Source organism: Siniperca chuatsi, linkage group LG23 (assembly GCF_020085105.1).
Source record: "Siniperca chuatsi isolate FFG_IHB_CAS linkage group LG23, ASM2008510v1, whole genome shotgun sequence".
Classification (NCBI taxonomy): Eukaryota; Metazoa; Chordata; class Actinopteri; order Centrarchiformes; family Sinipercidae; genus Siniperca; species Siniperca chuatsi.
This window is the reverse complement of record NC_058064.1, coordinates 1,432,485-1,451,884: the sequence shown is the minus strand read 5'-3', so window position 1 is coordinate 1,451,884 and position 19,400 is coordinate 1,432,485. Positions and strand designations below refer to the sequence as shown.

The 19,400-nt window shown below is 42.2% G+C and overlaps 1 protein-coding gene across 9 annotated transcripts in view; it reads right to left on the bottom strand.

Moving 5' to 3' along the window:
- Nucleotides 1-19,400, bottom strand: part of phf21b (PHD finger protein 21B) — a 105,392-nt gene that overhangs the window by 46,786 nt on the left and 39,206 nt on the right. For 6 of the 9 annotated variants that reach the window (XM_044186047.1, XM_044186052.1, XM_044186050.1 and 3 more), the window contains one exon: nucleotides 6,279-6,323. The exons of 2 other annotated variants lie outside the window; for them this stretch is intronic. In XM_044186047.1, coding sequence (XP_044041982.1) covers nucleotides 6,279-6,323 — 45 coding nt within the window. Of the gene's footprint in view, nucleotides 1-6,278; nucleotides 6,324-6,797; nucleotides 7,024-19,400 lie in introns of those variants that run through there. One more of the 9 variants, XM_044186049.1, reaches the window with a different exon arrangement.

Below are 19,400 nucleotides of genomic sequence, written 5' to 3'. Positions count from 1 at the left end.
ATATTATTTCAACCCGTTTCCAAAAGAGATCGACTTGTTTCAAGAACTTTCCAGAATACGTTGCGTCGATTTTATAAAATACTTAAAACATGTTGATCTGCATTGGAAACAGGTTGAAATATCGTCACTTGTTTTGAGAAAATGAACCTTTAATGAGTCAATTACAGACAAAGAACTATTTTCCTGCACCCTTTTTGAGTTTCGTTGGAGCGGCAGTAGCATCAGTGTAATAACTGAACAGCTGCTGCCAACAGAACCACGCTGCCTCTCTGAGATATTTGAGAACTTCCTGCGGTCCCCCTGGGGGCTCTGGGGGGGACGAAGGGAGGGGTTTTGTCCCTCCCAACCCCCCCGCCCCTTCTACTGAGGGGCGACACAGCCCGAGGCAGAGAGGAAACATCCCAACACACTCGTCCATGCAGGGTCCTGCAGAGGACTTAACTGACAAGGAGCTCCCATATCTCCTCCAGGGAGCAGCAACATCACCGGGTGAAACACAAATGACAGGTTAAGTTAAACTCCATCTATTAAAGTACTGAAGTTAAGTTGGAATAGTCAAAATCTGTGCAGCAGAGGTGGAGATATCCTGACTTATAGTCTCTAGTATGTAACCTACATTCCCCATAATGCAACTGGATAGTCTTTTCATTAGACCCGCCTTACCTGGTAAACGCAGGCTGCATCAACTCTGGTGATTATCTCATCATCCTGACGAAATACTGCGTCATTTTTGCTTTAAAAAAATGTATTAAATTATTACTCATCAAATCATTTTCTCTTTCCCAACTAATCAATTAATCAGCCAGTAGCTTCATCATTATCTTGGGTTGAAGATCTTGTAATAAAAATCTAAATATGAGAAGCATTTTTTAATCTCAAGATGACGACATAACTTGTAACGACAAGAAAAAAAAACGTGTCTTTTAGAAAATGAAGTCGTGATCTCGAGACTGCGAGCCTACAATTCTTCTCAGTTTTGCTGCAAACTAAGCTGCCGAGGCAAGCGTGGACTCCAAACACCAGACCTGGACCGGCGAAGCCAGGGATGCTGTCGATTCCCTGTTTTAAAGATGCATTTATGCAGCCGGTTATCGTCTTTGTTTCCTGTTTACTCAGCCGCAACTTACAATAACCTCTAACCGCCGAAGCCTGGCTGAGCTCGGCGTGCCAGGACGTGCAGCGGACAGATAGCCGAGCTAACGGCGGCAGATGAAAGCAGGAGCGCTGCTGCTCAAAGCGAACGGTGGATGTAAATGAAGCGTTTTATCCAAACAGACAAGAGACCGTGGTTAACCAAATGTTGGAGGCAGACTCAGCATATGGTGTGTAATTACGCTCCGTGTCAGAGGAGACGAGACCAAGACGAGACATGAACCTGAAGACCGTTACCTTCTTCTCTCGTATCTGACAGCTGTTTGTACATTTTAGAAATGGTGAAGAATAACAACAGTTAGTCAATATTTCCCTTCAGTCTCTCTTTTCAAAACAGTATAATTCGTTTATACTTTGATAGAAACAAGGAAGTCGGAGCTAAACCAGGTACACTACATGGCCTAAAGTATATGGACACCTGAACCTTCCTTTAAATGCTTTCCTGGCTGAAATCTTCTTATCACAGTTTCTGGAGGAGGTGTGGAGCTGCCTCTCTTTCTGCAGCACATCTCCTCTCTCTGTCTGTCTGTCTGTCTGGCTGCTTCCTCCTCCTCCTCCTCCTCCTCCTCCTCCTCGCCTCGCCGAGTGTGACGACTTTCAATATCAGTGTGTTTGGTTTGAGGCCAGCGGGCAAATATTGACAGAGTGGATCTGAATGAAGGACACTGCATTTCTGCAGCGGTGCGTCTGAGATGAGTTTTCCTCTCCGGTCAGAGGAGGTTCTGCATGGCGGCGGGGCTCGTTTGAGGACGATGGAGGATATTTGGACGGTGCCGTGGGGCTCCGCCAGGCTGCAGGGGCCTCCCATCAACACAAGCCATTTTCTTTAATTTATTTCCCCTCCCTACATCTGTCCCACTGGCTGCTGCCGCCGCCATCAACTCAGCTGGTCCTGAACCATCAATTCCTCCAGTACAAACCTTTTCAATCACTTTCTCTTCACTCAATCCTTTTTCTGTTTTGATTCAGACACATTTCAGCCTCTCCGCAGCGTCGGCCCTGATTGAATCATGAAACACAGGTGTGTATTCGCCGTACAGATCGCACAGAGTGACATAGTTCCCTCTCCAACTCAACGATTCACTCAATCCAGCCAATTACGGCGCCCTTAACAACCAACAGCCTGCCATCAAAGGTGCCCCCCCAACTCTTTTTTCTGCACCATTATTGCTCATCCGCAATCACTTCAAATTAGATCTACAAGTCAATATGAGAAGTCAATGTTTAATTTGCCCATAGCAGGTGGTGATTTAGTCAGAGACATGGTGGATCTCCAGCACAGGCCTCCACCATAAAGACGGTGTCCTTCATATGAAGCACTGAGAGGGCTGAGACACACGGAGAAATCGCAGAAAACTGGAAATTATGGTTTGTTTCCTGCTACTTTCTGAAGGCTGACGGCATCTGAAGATTTCAACAGATCCCAGATATAAATTCCTAGATGTACTAAGATTTAAAAGGGCAAGTCTGCTGATATTTAATGTTTTTCTTCTTGTCATTAAATCCCGTGAACAGAGACAAACAGCGAACGTATCCGCTGACAGGTGTGTGATGGATCTTCTTCCTCCATCGTTGTCCAGAAACTATTAAAACACATCAGTGAGCCGCTCTGCTGCACTGGGCGACATGTTCCTTCATCACCACAAACACACACACTGTAGTTTATTCTGACTCAGCCCCACACACACCGTCCTGCTGCCCCAAACACTCACTACAGCACCACATGTGGATTCATCCGCCGCTGGAAATAGTCCCCAGCAGATGCACTGTTTCCTCCTGTTAGTCTGATTAAAAACTACAGCGATCAGCTGTTTTACTGAACCTTTTTAAAACAGGAAACTATATATCTGTGTTTTTAAAGATTTACGTCTTCAGCAGGAACCAATGGGCTCGCAGCTGAGAGCCGCAGACAGGAAGTCAGAGAGTACTGAGAGATGCGCTGACACATTGAGGCTTTGGAGCTGCACATGAGATTTGTTAACGATGAGGGAAGTTTAGAATAGCACCAGACTATTTTTTAAATCACTTTCAACAATTATTTACTAAACCACGTTTCCACTGAAACGAACACGATAACAACAAAAGCCAAAGCCTGGAAATGAGCAACTTCCCCCGACAATATGAAAGCGTTGGACAGTAAAAAACAACATACAGATGATTTTGCTAATAACCAAAATCATTAGAATTCATCTTCTGGAGAACATGAAAATCCACCGCACATTTCATGACATTAGAATCACACGGCCATCTGTAATAACGCAAATTAATAAAAATCCAGCGCTGCTCAACAGCATGTCGTGTGGCTCACTCCATATGTCTAAATAATGATGGAACATTTTTAAAGAACAGCGTAATATCATTGTTTATTCAGTATTTCTGTCTTTGACGAACACCATTTCCCACAAGCCCACAGTCACAGGTTACAGGTCAGCAGCCAGCTGAGTGGAAATAAACAGGGAGGGCTCAGCGGCATTTAAACTGAAGAGATTACAGCTTAAAAATTGGAAAGATTAAATAATAAAATCAGAAGAAACCAAGTTATGGTGGCATATAGTATCTTCACTGGAGCTGTAGTTTGTTTTTTTATATTCTAACAAGTTTAACGTTTAAACTACTATATTCTCAAAGGATTGAAATTCTAATAGCGCGTGCTGTAGAAGATACTGATTTATCTTACGGACAGTAAACATGTCGTCTTCTTTCAGATTTTGTGAAGCTACCTGGCCGGTAAAGGTCAAGGTGTCTTGATGGACTAACAGACTGTAACAACTCTGACAGCTTTTTCAAAGACGTCTAAAGATCAATTTCTGATTTTAAAAGGATGTATTTAACCATTTTAAACCCAGAAAATAAAGACTTGGAAGACTATTTCAGGAACAAATCAGTATCTACAGTGTCCTTAATGTGATTGTCTGTCTGCGTGATGAGCTGTAGATCAGTCCTGGTTGTCTCAGTGCATGCTGGGATATTCCGTGACTACCTGAAAATCAACACAGGTGTTGAAAACAGGAGGAGGATGAAGGGGGGTCAAAGGAGCCGGTTCCATCCTGAATTACTCCGTTTTTAGGGAATTAAGACAGCATCCCGCCTCCCTTGATGTTGACTGGCTGTTAAACACCGCAGAACCTCCGAAAACTCTCCAGAGAATCATTTAACAGCTTCACTCTGTGTTTCATTATGATGTTCAGAATTGATCTCCCTCTTTGGCTGTGTCTAATTATGCCTTGGGGAGGTAACAAAAGGAAGGTGTTGCACAGCGTACTCTACATTACTTGGCTGGAGGAGGACCTTGGCAGCCTCTCAGAGTCTTTAGCCACACAAAAAAATAAATATGTGTGTTTTGTCTGCTGTGCTAATATGGCCGACGGCAGTTTTTCTCAACACCTCCGGGGATTTTTATGTTTTTGTTCTGTAAAAAAATAACTGGTAACTTTTGCGGGTGTCATTGAAACGACAGTTGTTAGACGGTTTTAATTACCTCCTCTGGTTAACGGCAACAGGAATAAAAATACACTGATAAAAACATATTTTACAACACGGCTGTCGTGCCGCGTTGAAAGCGATTGGACGCTGTTCAAACGTAGTCCTGCCATAACCAGCTGAGGAGGGGACAAAATGCAAATCTACCCATTTACAAGGTAAACCTGTAAAACAAATTCAGCCTCAATTATACACGCCGATGCCTTGCAACAATTATCCACCCATCACAGAGCGCAAAGTTCATTTTAATTAGGTTTTCCCGGGCTCTTATGCATTGCATGCTCTGCTCTGCGAGGGCCTGCAGAAAGGCAAAATCGGCTTCCACTCCGTAATGAATCGCAGCTCTGAAATTAAGCCGACGTGTAATGAATCTCCATCTTTTTTTCCTTTTTAAACTCTCCTCCCGTTTGTCTCTGCTCTCTGAAAGCAGCCAAAGAAGCCATTTACATTCTTCAGCATTTTCCTGCAGTCACAAATGCTTACTGTCACTTTGGAAAAGGACAGATGAACTGTGGTCCCATGCAGGCCGACACAAAGGAAACTGCCCCGTTCACTTTTCTAAAATCCATGAAGGAGGAGGAGGAGGAGGAGGAGGGGAGGTGGAGCTTCTGTTGGAGGACAATCGGTTTGTCTCCTCTTTGATCTACAGCAGCGGGCCAAATGCAAAGTATCAAAAGAAAGGTTGGCAAATTAGATGAGTCAATTCGATCATTTTTAGTGAATTTTTAATTTTTACAAGATTACAAGGAAAAAAGCAAATAGGGAGCTGTATCAGGAACAGAAACATCTTTTCAAAGTTTTTAAGAAAGATGATCAGTGGTGGAAAGTACATTTGCTGAAGGACTGTATTTAAGTCAAATCTGCAGTACTTGTACTTAACTTGAGTATTTCCATTTTATGCTGCTTTCTGCTTCTACTCCGCCACGTCTCAGAGGGACGCACTGAACTTTTTACTGCACTACATTTATTTGACAGCTGAAGTTACTTTTCAGATTAAGAGTTTACATAAGAAAATACATGATAATCACAAATTAAACCGGCAGTTTCCAACCTTTTTGGCTTTTAACGCCTTAAAAACTTGTTGTGTCATGTTTCAGATGTCTACGAGTTGTTAGCAGTTCCACCAAAGACACATTTCCCCTCTGAACTTCTTAGATTGTCTCATTTAAATAACAGTTTGAGGCTCAAAGAGCTAAAACTGTTGTGTTTTTTCTTCTTTCCTCTCCCATCAATCATCTCACGGCCCCTCAGATTTATCTGGTGACCCTTTGGAGGGGCCCGACCCCGAGGTTGGGAACCACTGGACTAAACTAGCTAACAGTATATAAAGCAGTAAAAACTAGTACTTTTACATTTTGCTGATAATATTCTGCACTTTTACTTAAGTAGGATTTTAAATGCAAGACTTCTTCCACCACTGAAGAGGACGATTCAACACCTGATCTTGTGTAAAGAGGCAGATAACGTAGAATCTGTTGACAGGGACCAACTAAAGACTTTACAAACTGAAACACAATCGCACGTTTCTATAGTGACAATAGTTTCTTTCTCTAAGACAAATAGTCAGGTTAGAATTTTTATATTGTAAATATTACTTATACATTTCATCGGTGTAGTGAAAACAGAACCGGTGTGCGTCTCCATACCTGTCCATTTTGAAGTTCATTGAGGCCTTTGCACAACGTCTGATTCTGCAAAACAGAAAGAAAAAGAAGAGTAAATAAAATGTTCGTGCTGAAATTATAACGTTATAAATACAGTGGTGGACCTTTACAGTATAGGGTCATATTCATATCAACACTGTTCTATTATTTTACAAAAACATGTTTACCCAAGATGGAAGAAAACTGCTGTGGCGTTCAGGCTCCTGTATATCTGTAACTAACCCAAAAATCCCAGATGCAACGGCCTCGAACGGCACAAAGCAACGACACCTTAATCAATCAGAAAATGTCGATTTAAAGAGGAACATCACCCGGTCTAATAATCTGGTTTGCCCTGCAAACTAGCGGTGACAACGTGCTTTTTCTGCACCCTGTGCAGCAGTGATGTACCGACAGCACCGAGATACCGGTTGCACCACCTGACCACACCCGGCTGCGGTCAGAGGTGCAACGGACTTGTTCCTTTCGGCCCACAGAGGCCGGTGCAGCCATGTTTCTCACCTGTCCAAAGTGCAGTGGCGTTTTAATCAACTCTTTAATAGGTGTTATGTCTGGAACAACAGCCTGTACAGCTGCGTCCGATTCATCCGTCCTCGGAGTAAGATCCTCATTCTTCCTCATTCTTGATCCCGCCTACAGAGCTCTGATTGGCTCGGTTGTTTGTTTTCCCCCCCAACATGGGGACAGTTTTACCAAATTTACAACAGATTTGCACCATAAGATGAGTTTCTTCTCGCTCATTTTGAGAGATTTCACCCATCAAAACAATCACCACACTTCCGACACATTTATCTGCAAATTTATCTGCAATTTGTGAAACATGATGATGCAATCTGCATGTAAACTGCTCGCTAATCACTTTCGTGAAACGCCACCAAAGAAACATTTGAACGGGAGATGTGGGCAGAGATTCAGAGTCTTGAACTGGAAAACTTTCATAAATGGCCGATTATTATTGATCGGAATATTTTCTATCTGGAACGTGCGCCACTGTTATTAAAGGACTTGGAGGTTAATCGATGAAATGTAGTATGGGAGAGTATTATTTATTGATTTTATGAGGTCTGTTTCGGTTTCTGTCAGCAGCTGATTTTCCTCTGCAAACTTTTGCTTCTTCGGTGCGTTCTGTCTGATCCCCTTCATGCTGCAGTGAATCCTCGTCCTCGCCCACCCTGCACTTTAACAAAACACTAACAAACACCAGTGAAACCTCAGGAGGCAGAAACACCGTCGCGCTATCACAGCTGGACCGTTCCCAGCCGGCAGACGAAGATCTGCATCTATTTGTCATCTGTAATCTAATGGATACATGTAGAAACGCCTGGGGACCAGAGCGGAAAAACTGAAGCCGAGTTGATTTTTTTTTGTTTTCCTCCAGAAGGGCAGGTGGTTCGGATAGAGCGAGAGGAGTGTGTGGATAGTCAGATAGATAAATAGAGGCAGATTCATTCTGTATGCATTGCTTTTCACACTGGGGAAATTTATAAGCAGAGTGCTGATAGTTTCCAAATCAGTTGCACTCAGGAGTTGAGCGGCGTTGCGTCAGAGAGAGATTACCACACTGCAAAGCCTGAACCATTTTACAACATCTACACTGCGTTTGACGCTTTACTATGTCGACTTATTCACTATTACTGCGCTCTCTGTCTCTGTCTGTGTCCGGGCTTTCCTGCAGTTTCATTTCAGAGTGTTCAGTCAGTGTTTCTGCAGAGGACCTGGTAGTTTTCCACACTGGTTCGGTCTGAGGTTACCACAGTCATCAGCAGGGGTGATAACTGAAGGAGACGACCTCTACTACTACAGCATTAACAGCACAGAGGGGCTGGGGGGGGAAATGTTCAGTGCGTGGCTTCAGGATACTGTGAGCAATGCAGCTTTACATTTTGTCTAAACAGAAGCGTCACTCACTTGACAACAACAACAACAAATACTACTCAAAATAACAGAAACACCAGTTTCCTATAAAGCAGAAAACTACTAAAAACAACCATTTGCAAAAGCTCCTTTTTCTGCCGAATTTCTCTTCAGTTTTGTGACTCGCTTATAAAGTTATGACTTACTTCGTGGCAAACTGTCAATTAAACACATATTTTATTTATTTGTGGTCTATTCTCTGAAATCCGAGTTTCATTTACTGATTAGGAAAGTTATTTTTTTCCAGAGTTTTGAAAGGAAGACAAATACAAGTTTGATTTGTCAGAATGAAATGAGCACTGTGAAAGTAAAATTAAACTTTTCTGAAACAAACTGAAAATATATTTTGAAAAGTGGAAAAGACTTCAAAAGGGAGCTGCTGATTGGATAAGAAGACATGAAGGCAAGGTGATTGGTTCTTGCTCGCAACGGACTTGTTCCTTTCGGCCCACAGAGGCCGGTGCAGCCATGTTTCTCACCTGTCCAAAGTGCAGTGGCGTTTTAATCAACTCTTTAATAGGTGTTATGTCTGGAACAACAGCCTGTACAGCTGCGTCCGATTCATCCGTCCTCGGAGTAAGATCCTCATTCTTCCTCATTCTTGATCCCGCCTACAGAGCTCTGATTGGCTCGGTTGTTTGTTTTCCCCCCCAACATGGGGACAGTTTTACCAAATTTACAACAGATTTGCACCATGAGTTTCTTCTCGCTCATTTTGAGAGATTTCACCCATCAAAACAATCACCACACTTCCGACACATTTATCTGCAAATTTATCTGCAATTTGTGAGCAACATTTGTTTGTGAAACATGCTGTGTTGGTATCTTGCTGCCACTTTTGTCAACAAACCAGCCCTCAGTTCATGCTCACAAAAACTGAGGGGCAATTTTATGCACGATTTCTCTATTAAAAGCAGGTACGCTGCATATGTTTGTATTTGTCCTTCATTCCTTAAATATAAATATTGGGTTTGCAGGGCACAAGATAAAGATCAACTCACTCGCTGAATTTGCTGCCGACTGCATCTGAATGACTGTTTTCTCTCACAACATAATCCTCCCCCGTCCCCTGAATGCAACAAAATGAAAACAAATGGCATTTCCCCCGTATTTACAGCCAGAGCATCTGTTCAAAATGCACACAAACACAGCCGGCTTTTGCTTTCTTGTTAGCATTTGGACGGGGAGGCTTTCTGGGGAGAGCATTAGCGCTGTTTGGCTAACTCTGACGGGCTTCATCTCTCAAAGCTGCAACCGTGGAGCCTCGTGGGAAACGGCGGCCACCTGCCCAGCTGCCTCCATCGCCTTCCTCACAACACTCTTCTGTCCAATGCAGTCCAGGACCCAAATTTAACACCCGCCAAATGTCTGGAAAATGTGTCTTTGTTGGTTTCACCAACAAGGGGAAAGTGCCAAAAGTGGCAGTAACGTTTCAGGGCGATAATGTTTGAAGGTCATGGTCAAAGGTCAAATCCAACATGACTGAATACAGAAATAGTGTGGAAAAGTAGTAGAAAGTTAAATATTTGGCTTAATTGTGGCGCTAGAGGAAAAGGATATCACTGAGGTCCTCTGGGGACCATGAATAACCACAGCAGAGTTCATGAAAATGCAGCAATTAGTTTTTGTAATATCTCATCACAGACCAAAATATTGGTCAAGTGGATGTTTTGGCCTGAGGAAAGGTCAGGGGGTCAGGAAAATCTTTAGGAATCATCCTCCAGGGAACATGAATATCCACAGCAGATTTAATGAAAATCCAGCAATTAGTTTTTTCAAATATCTTGTCATAGATCAAAATGTTGGTGAAGTAACATCTCGGCCTAATGCTGGCGCTAGAGGAAAGGGGTTCACAGACATGTCGGGGGAATCATCCTCTGGAAACCATAAATATCTGAGGCAGACTAGTTGTTGAGATACCTTTCTCTACACCAGTGTTGGCAAAAGATCTGGTGACATCAATATTCAAAAAAATGTTTGTTTTGGCCAGAGAAGAAAAATATTCTTGCCAGGTAGTCTACGGTTATGTTTACCAGTCCTAAACAAGTGACCCTGACTTCAGGACACTGGCTGGTGTGTTGGAGAAGCCAATCCCAGGGGACTGGAGGTAGTCTGAGAAGTACAGGAGCAGGAGATGGCTAGGCCTGAGGCGGGGGTCTAAAGGAGGAGGAGGCCTGGTCCCTGGTGTATCAGCAGCTGATGGCAGCGTGAAACTGAAACATGCTCCGACATGCCAGTGTTCAATTAGAGGTGTGGCTCTCACATATTCACAGCTCCAGCTGGAGAAACAGCCACTTAGTTACAGTGAAAATGACTGTTGGAGCATCATTTAGGACGCCTGTGGATACTGTTTCTACATGTTAATTAAAAGAAGCTCTTGGAAGCTCGATTTACCAGCTGTTCTGTCAATTTTTAGAGTAAAGATTTTTCTTTGCAGAAGTGCTGCTTTTTGTACAAGCAGGATTCTCCAACAGCAGCTGCTTCAATTTTTGGTACCACTTTCTAATACAGAGGGTAAATAAGTACGTAAGCAACTAAAGGCTTTAGAGTAGTTTGCAACCATTTGAATCCCGCTCGCCTCACCCTCCCCTTCCAAGCGTGTAGGAGAAACTACAGTGGCCTCGAAACTTGAGAAAAACGTGAACGGCCCTATCTAGAGCCGGTGTTTGGTTTGTCCGTTCTGGGCTACTGTAGAAACATGGCGGTGCAACATGGCGGCCTCCGTGGAAGGGGGCCCGCTCCCTCTGTAGATGTAAAGGGCTGATTCTAGGATAATGAAAACACAACGCTTCTTATTTTCAGGTGATTAAACACTAATGAAAACATATGAAAACTTAATTATTATATTCCATTTCTGCCAATAGATCCTCCTAAATGTTACACACTGGACCTTTAACATTTGCATGTTTTACTTTGGCCAAATTATACAAAACAAAAAAAATTAACCAGCATAATTATGCAGATGACACCCAAATTTACCTTCGTCTGTCACCACGAGAACACAGTCTCATAAAGACTCTCAGTATGTGTTTTGAACTAATCAATGACTGGTTATGCTCAAATCTACTTTAGCTAAACACAGACAAAACTAAAATAAACTCATTCGAGCGAGAGTTAGCACTCATCTTGACAAGTCAGAAATGTGGAGTAATCATGGACACACAGCTGAACCTTAACTGACATATCAAATCTGTAACAAAGTCTGCATATTACCGTCTTAAAAACAGCAACAATCAGAGGATTTATGTCCAGGCATGACTACAGGAAACTTGTCCATGCTTTTATTTCTAGGTCTTATCTCAGGTCCCAAAAAACTGAGTTAACTCTGGCTCGTTCTGAAGTCCGAGTCTCTTAAAGACGATGCAAATAAATGCACTGGTTCTTAGTGTGTTGTAGATTATTATTGCTGCTTGTATAAATCTCTCAATGGTTTGAGACAATGAACTTTTCCTGCACCTGACTGGACAAACAACAAACAAGCCACTTCCTGGGCTTTTATTGCTTTTTACTTTTCAAAACGATAAAAACACGGCAGCTCTTCAGAAAATGACAAACCGGACCTAAAGTGCCTGCCCAGACATCCTTGTTTGAGTAAATGTAATGCAAGAAAGAGGCCATGCAGGTGCTAAATCCTGCTTACATTTAAATCTAGAACACCTAAGTAGCAGTTTATAAAGGGAAAGGAAGAAATACACAGATTTTAAAAAAGATCTTTCTTGTTTTCATCATCATTTAAACCACCAAATCAGTTTTCTGCTTGCACTGGCTTCCAGTTTTCACTATCGTGCATCAAAAACAGAGCTTTCAAGGCTAATACTGAGCGAGACCATTAATAACTGGTCTCTAACAGGTCACTGTGGAGAAAATGAGTTTGTGGAGTTGCAGACGTGGTGCGGCCTCTCAGTTTGCCTCTGGGAGGTGCAGACGACACAGTGTCATTCATTTCTGCGGTGAACCTGCAGGCAGGACGATTGTGTATCTGTCTGTCAGCGTCCCACTCCATCTCCATGCTAGCACGCAGCAAATTGCCTTTTCATTAGATGCAGGTAAATGAAATTGTCTTCCGTCTCTGCTGCTGCTGCACATGTGAGAGGGAAGCCGTCCGTGTACGGACACAGAATCCATCACAGCGTTGACAGGATGACGCGTACGTCACTGAGGACGGAAACCCTGCAGACCAGGACTCAGTGAAGTTGTGCTGTTCGTGATTTTTTTGTAAAATTGCTTTTTGGTGTCAAACTTCCCTCAACCTCATAATCTTTGTTTTTCTTTCAGTTTTTGATAAATCTCCTAGTTGCTTTGTGCTTTCAGGTAAGATGGTCTTTTGATGCAACACATAATGAATACAGTTATCGAGAACTGGTTTTAAATTTGAGTCAATTCCAAATTTTATTTATTTATTTATATATTTATATAAATAAAAGTGTTATTTGCTCAGAAATATGCTATGTTGTTAAACTGGACACATCTGGGCGACAGTTTAAGTCTGAAAACAAACTGATGACGTTAAAACCAAAGACAAACTCTGTAAAGAAAACTGTCGATTTAAAGAAATGCACAGATTTACATACATTCAGTAACAAATTAGCTTTCCAATTATATAAAAACTCTAAAAGACTTGTTACGCCTACAAAGTTCATCCTCAAACAGAAGAAATGTTCCGCATTTTATTTATACTCAACAAAACGGCATAAAACTACTTTTACTGTCCGCCATTTTATTTGAGTGTCTGCGATGCAAAAATGACCAAAATCTCAATATACTGCTCACTACAGAGTAAACCATAGCGTCCATTAGACAGGGGGGAGTGAATGAGTGAATACGGGAGTGATAGCGGACACAGCCAGATTTTTTCAAAAAAAGATCATTATAGGAAAGTAAAACCAAATCCCAGAATATGTTAAGGAGTACTATCTAATTAAATTATGAACCATTTCATTAAGTATACGAAATGAAATGTCTGCATGTGACTGTTCTTCTCCTCCCTCACCCTGTCACAATGACTAATAGTGCCGACCAGAGTCCCGACCACACCGCGCTGGGGGGGGAACCATCAGTCTTGATGAACGTGCTCACGTTTATTTGCTGCATGTTTTCCAAGTTTTAGATTAAAACCCTGTTACATTCCTGCAGCACTTTATTAAAAGCGAATTCTAGTTTCGTAACAGCCTGGGGCTTCTTTTATTTTTGTGAAAATGAAATGACTTTTTTCATTCACAATTTTGGGTGTGTACCACGCAGGAAAGGGTCTAACCAAGAGATGCTATCAAGTTGCATTGTGGGAAATGTCGGATCTGGTGTTTTTGGAGCTCGGCCCACGCTACAGACTAAAAGTCAGGATATCTCCACCTCTGCTGCTTCAGTTTTGGCTGTTTCTGTCTCTCACACAGCAGCTTCTGCTGTCGAGCTTCGGGCTCTGCTTTGTCCTCAGTGTGAGGAGATGGGAGGAGCCTGATGTGGCGGAGAAACACAGCAGAGGTCAATGACACCAGCGCGTGGAAACCACCGTGATGTACGTTTACTGAGCTGATAAAAGGCAGAAGAAAAACATACACCCTGCATCATGGTCGTTTGGGTAATAAAAAGTAATTGTGGCTCTGTTTTGTAGCAGCGTTACAGCGGTAGGCGAGCATCCGGCATTAGCGTTCATTTGAATGACATGTTTTAAAGACTGAATACCATCAGAGAGTTAGATCAGGCCTGCAGTCCTGCTTCTGTCAGCAGACAACCTTACCAGGGCTGCACGTCTGCATCCCTGCGTCTTTATCTTTATGCGAGCAGAAGCCTTGTTATATTTGGCATGTTGCTACGGAAACTGGCCTTCGTTTAAAGAACTATTGTTGCCTCTTTCGCGAAGGATAGAACAAACTGTGCCGAGGCTTTTCTTTTCATTTCTCAAGTATCCCTTTGACATGGAGCTCAGGTACGGCAGAGTTTAATGCCGCGCTAAAGAGCATGAACAAAAAAGAAACTCTGTGGCAAGCAAGTCATTATTTTTCATTAAGCAAAGCAGCACAGTAATCACTCTTCCTTTCCAGGCACAGATTCAGCTGACCGTTGAATAATGTGTAGTGAACACACACACACACACACACACACACACAAAGACACACACTCATAGCCAGAAGCTGTGGAGAGACAATATGGATGTACAGTCCTCAGAATAACACAGCGCCTGTAGGCAGCAGCGCCACTTCAGCGAGCTCCAAATAATTGGGTTAATTTAGCCGTTTAGTGTGATGACGCCTCAGGACGGCGCCCAAAAAGTCCACAGCAGCTACAACAGTTGTGACAAAAATAAAAATGAGGCGGCGGCAGCAGCAGCAGCTCTGACTCGGCTGCAGCTAACAGCCTCCATACTGTTTCTGCCTTTATCTCTTTCTCTGGGGCACTTCTGTCCAAACCCCATTTATTTTTAATTGCTTTTGTCCGCATCTTTGTTTACGTCTCCGCGGCCTCCGATAAGCAAGGCAATAATGGGAAATTAATTTGAATACATTTACAGGAGGTAGCTAAAAATGTCAGCCTTTAAAATAAAACTCATTGCTTCAGAGTGCAGCGATTCTTCTTCTTCTTCTTCTGCAGCACGAGTGTGAACCTCATTCTGCTGCTTTCATTAGTTTTCTGCGCACAGTTTAGATTTCCATACGCGTGCTAACAAAGCAGCTGGTGTCCCTGACGGGCTACGTGTAAACACATTGTATGTCAGAGGGCAAAGAAGACGTACCACGGCCGTCTGGTCGGAGGCAGTTTCACAGATACTGAGGCTGAGAGTCAGACTGTGTCACGGCCAAACATTAAGAAGAAGAGATCTTTGCGGATCTGTGAGCACCAATTAAGTGCTTATCAGAAGTGAGGGGAGCTGAAATGACCTCTGAAGCCGGTAAGTGCTGGTTTTACTTAAAAACACCTTGTAGTGCACTGAAAACATGGCCGCCTGCCTGCCTTCTTCTTCGTGCGTTGTTTTTTTTTTTGTATTCTTTTGAATTTTGTAAGTTTTATAGGGAGTTTCAGGGCTCCAGCAGGAAAAATGTGGAATCATTTAGTTTCTGAATCCTGTCATTCACCAGAAATGATCCCTGAAACCAGTTTGTGTATGAAGTCCTTCTTAACTACCTACTAGTCATTTTCAAACTAGTGATAAATCAGGTTGCTTTAAAACTAAAATGTCTTAGCTAGTAAAGACTTCATTCGTGTGTAAACTGGTTGGTGGAAAACATCTGTATCTGCATACAGAGTTAGTAGTTTTCATGCAGTTTAGGGGAAATATTGATTATGCAACCTAAGCAATGTTATTTGGTTATTTAGTCTTACAATATTACTTTTGTAATTTCAGGTATATTGTGTTATTTTTGTGAAAAGCAACATTACATTGTTATTAAGCATTTCAAACAATTGTAAAGTCAGATATGTTGATCATATTATATATTAAGCATTTTACTGCTCCATGTAAATGGGTCATATATACACTACTGTCTGAAACAATTCATTCGTAACCTTTTTGGCCTTTTAAAATGAAGCCGTGTCTACTCATGACCCCTTGTCACGGGTTGCGTATGTCTATGAGCTGTGAGAGTGACGTTCCCCATTAAGATTATTTCATTTGAATCGTATTAGAGGCCTGAAGAGGTAAAAATACCCAGTATTATTAAAGAAACATCAGTTAAAATATGCATCTGATAAAATATCATTGTATGCTGCAGCATTAAGATTTACCTTCATTGAAGCTAAGGAAAGCTAAAGCTAGGGAAAACAGACCCAGAACAAAAGTATGCCAAAGTGTGCATAAAAGGGGTGTCCACATACTTTTGGCCATATAGCGTATTCAGATATTAGTCTTTTTAATCATGTGACCCAAACTAGCTCCCAGTCTCGAGAAACGTTAAAAAAAAAAAAACTATAGAGAACTACATTTCTGCAAAGTTTAGAGCGTCAGATTGCTCTTAATACTACAGCACCCATAAGCCTTATCTGCCTGTTGCCATGGAGACAAAAAAAAAAGCATCTCACAAGCAGGTCCTTCAGTCCTCCCGTCCTGATGCATTCGTGTGCAGTCAAAGAAATCGTAAGAATGACTTCTCTAAGCAGAATGACCTTGTAGATTTTGACATTTTTAGCCACAACAAAACACATTCACTTAAATTGAGGCCTTTATCGCCCGCCCCGCCCCGTCCCCCCCCTTCACTCCGACACGACATCCCATCGCTGCCTTCACCCATCACTCACGGCGACCTTGTGGAGGAAAAACAAATTAAAGTCCCATTTATTATGCCGCACTCTTTGTTAGCGCCTGACTGGCAGCACAAGGACGGCCCCCTCTACGGCTAAATTTAAGCCCAAACGCCAGCCTCCCCAACAAACACTCTGTACAAATTATTCTGGTTCTGATCAACTATTTGTGGCTTTATTAGCCCGATAATTTGTCTTCTTCCTGCTCGGTCTCTCGGGGAACGGATGACCCTCGCGCACACACACAGAGAGAGAGATGAATAAATCAGAACAGTTATTTTTCATTCAGGACTTCATTCTCATGCTTCAAGAGCACTTTTTCCGCCGGGCCGCTCCTTCATCTCAAGGTTATCCTCAAGAGTCATTTAACCAAATACAAACCTCATGAAATGTTCAGATTTATCAACCTTAACCGCTCCTGGCTTCCACAAGTGTCTGAAAAGGTTAAAGGATAAAGCTGGTAATATTCTATAGTTTTCGTTGTCAGTCCTTCAAAGCTGGCTTAAAATTTAAACTGTAAAAGTACTAAAAGTGCAGGTTTGTTCACTGTTAGCTGAACTTTTCAAGGTGAAGCTCAAACATGAACTCAGCTTTAGACACAAATGACTCCCCTTCCTTAGAGGCAGCAATGGAGAATATGTAAATTCTTAATAATCAATTTTGTGTAATGAGGAAAATTCCTATACATGATAAAATGTCACACAATGAAACAGTTTAAAACAAGAGGCAATCCAAATTTAGTGAGCTAAACGTGTTCTTTGATGGGGATTTGTCATAAAATAAAATACAGATAGGTTTGTTTCGTTCATGCCGAGGTTGAAGCGAGTCTTAAACTTGTCCAGACCTTCCTGCTACAGCAGAGCCACACTGTATATTGGATATTACGGATCATTTACAAAATAATATCAAACAAAACCGTACTGTAGCTTTACTAATCTTAAATACTGTAGGTTAAGTGTGAGCTGTAGATAACATTAACTCTGCTTTCAGTACGTGAACTGATATGAAAATGCAAATAAAAAACTCGATGGTCCTGAAGGGAACGACAACAACTTTAACACTGAATTCACGATTCCAACGCATGAAACATATTTGAAGACATTCAAGAGAGTCTCATAACGTTAAAGTCCGATCTCCACATGCAGATGCATCTGAAAATACAAAGAAGTATAATCATATTTGCTTTAGACAGCGTGACTTTAAAATGCATCTGAAAATACGGAAAAGAAACAATCACACAGGATCCAAAAGCTGTGTTCAAGGACGTTTTGAGGCCTTGAATATAGATAATTAATACACATTCAAAGATGTGTCACCCTGCTTTTAATATAATGTGAATCTTTCATCAGCTACTGTTATCTTACAAAGAGTGTTTCTCACAGTAAATCACATATTTGGATCTGAAAAAGATGTTCCTATCATCTTAAAAACAGAATTATAAACCACCGAAACATGTAAATGATTCAAAAAGCTGCGCTCGAGGATGTTTTGAGGCCTTGAATATAGATGATCACAATATCCAAAAGATATTTTCACCCCGCTTTTGTTATAAAATGCTAAAGGTAACAGCATAAACAGCTGTTTTATGAGGCTGAAGTCTGATTTCAGCGTGTAAATGGATCTGAAAATGCAGATCCTAAAGGGAACACAGCAGCTGGATTCATGACTCCAGCGCTGCACGTCGCTGCATTCAAGGACGTTTTTAAAGCCTTGAATGAAGATATTTTCCTGCTGCTTTTGTTAAATTATGTTTTTTAAGTCTGCTCCACTTTAGTTACCAAGCAACTTGGCAGCACATTTTAAGTGAGACGTGATTAAGCAAACATATTATTCTCCCCTCTGAAGGCCCGATGAAACACATTTCAGTTCAGGCCTGTTAGTCTCTCTACTCCTGCTTTTAATTCCTCACATGTAGCTCTTTATCCACTCACAGCATGTCAGTGCCTTTGCAAAATTGTGACTGGCGCTGCTGTCCTGAAAGCCGGGTAGTGATAAAAACCTGGGTGGAAAACGCGGTTGTCGACGGCGCCCTGCGGCCAAGAAAATCTGTCAGAAAATCGTCTTGGCAGAGGAAAGGTGACACATTTGCAGCCCCGAATCTCAGCTCAAACCAGGAAATCCCTTTTCAGTTTGAATCACAATCATCAGCCACTTACACAGCAATAAACTGTCATGTTGCTTCATGTGCATGTTTGCATTTCTGTGCCGTTTTCCAGAGCGAGGCCCGACTTCCCAGCGAGCAGCGGTTTATTTACAGACGCACACGCATTTTAAAAGCATGGCAGGGCTATTAATAGCGCGGCAGCCCTGATCTCTAGTTTGAGAGGAGACTGCATACGAACCATGCCATCTTCTGGCTGCAGCAGAGAGAAAAGAGGCTGAACGTGGAGAGAGGGAGAACATCCTGTCACTGTCGACATCCAACCGGCGTGGAAGTGGAAACGGAGACGATGCTGCTCACAAACGATAAGAAACCAGAGACACAACGCAGGAACGTGTCACTGCACTCCAGGTGCTGAGCTCGGTTTCCAAAAGCATCTCATTTAACATCGCGTCCTCCTGAAAAACGATCTGACGGAAATGTAAGAAACGAAAAGACAACAGCGACTCCTGTTTGTTTTATTCTCTCTGAAGTGGACTGCGGCTCGAACAAAGGAAACAGAAAAGCATCCAATACTGACACTTTGACAGGAACCAATCATTTCCACAAGAGTTCCTTTTACTACACTATCACCGTGTGTCATTCTTCAGCTGTCGCTCTGCTGCCAGTTATGGCTAAAACAAGTGAAAATAAACAAAAACAACGTGGGCATGTTTTTCTTATTGGTCTGAGGCCAAAAACATGAATTTTTAAATGATCAGGGCTGGGTGCTGAACCTCAATACTCAAACTAAATGTGTCGGTTACCTCAGCAGAAGAAGTACAGAAAACTGTCATGTCAGATTTCTAATCTTGTCAACA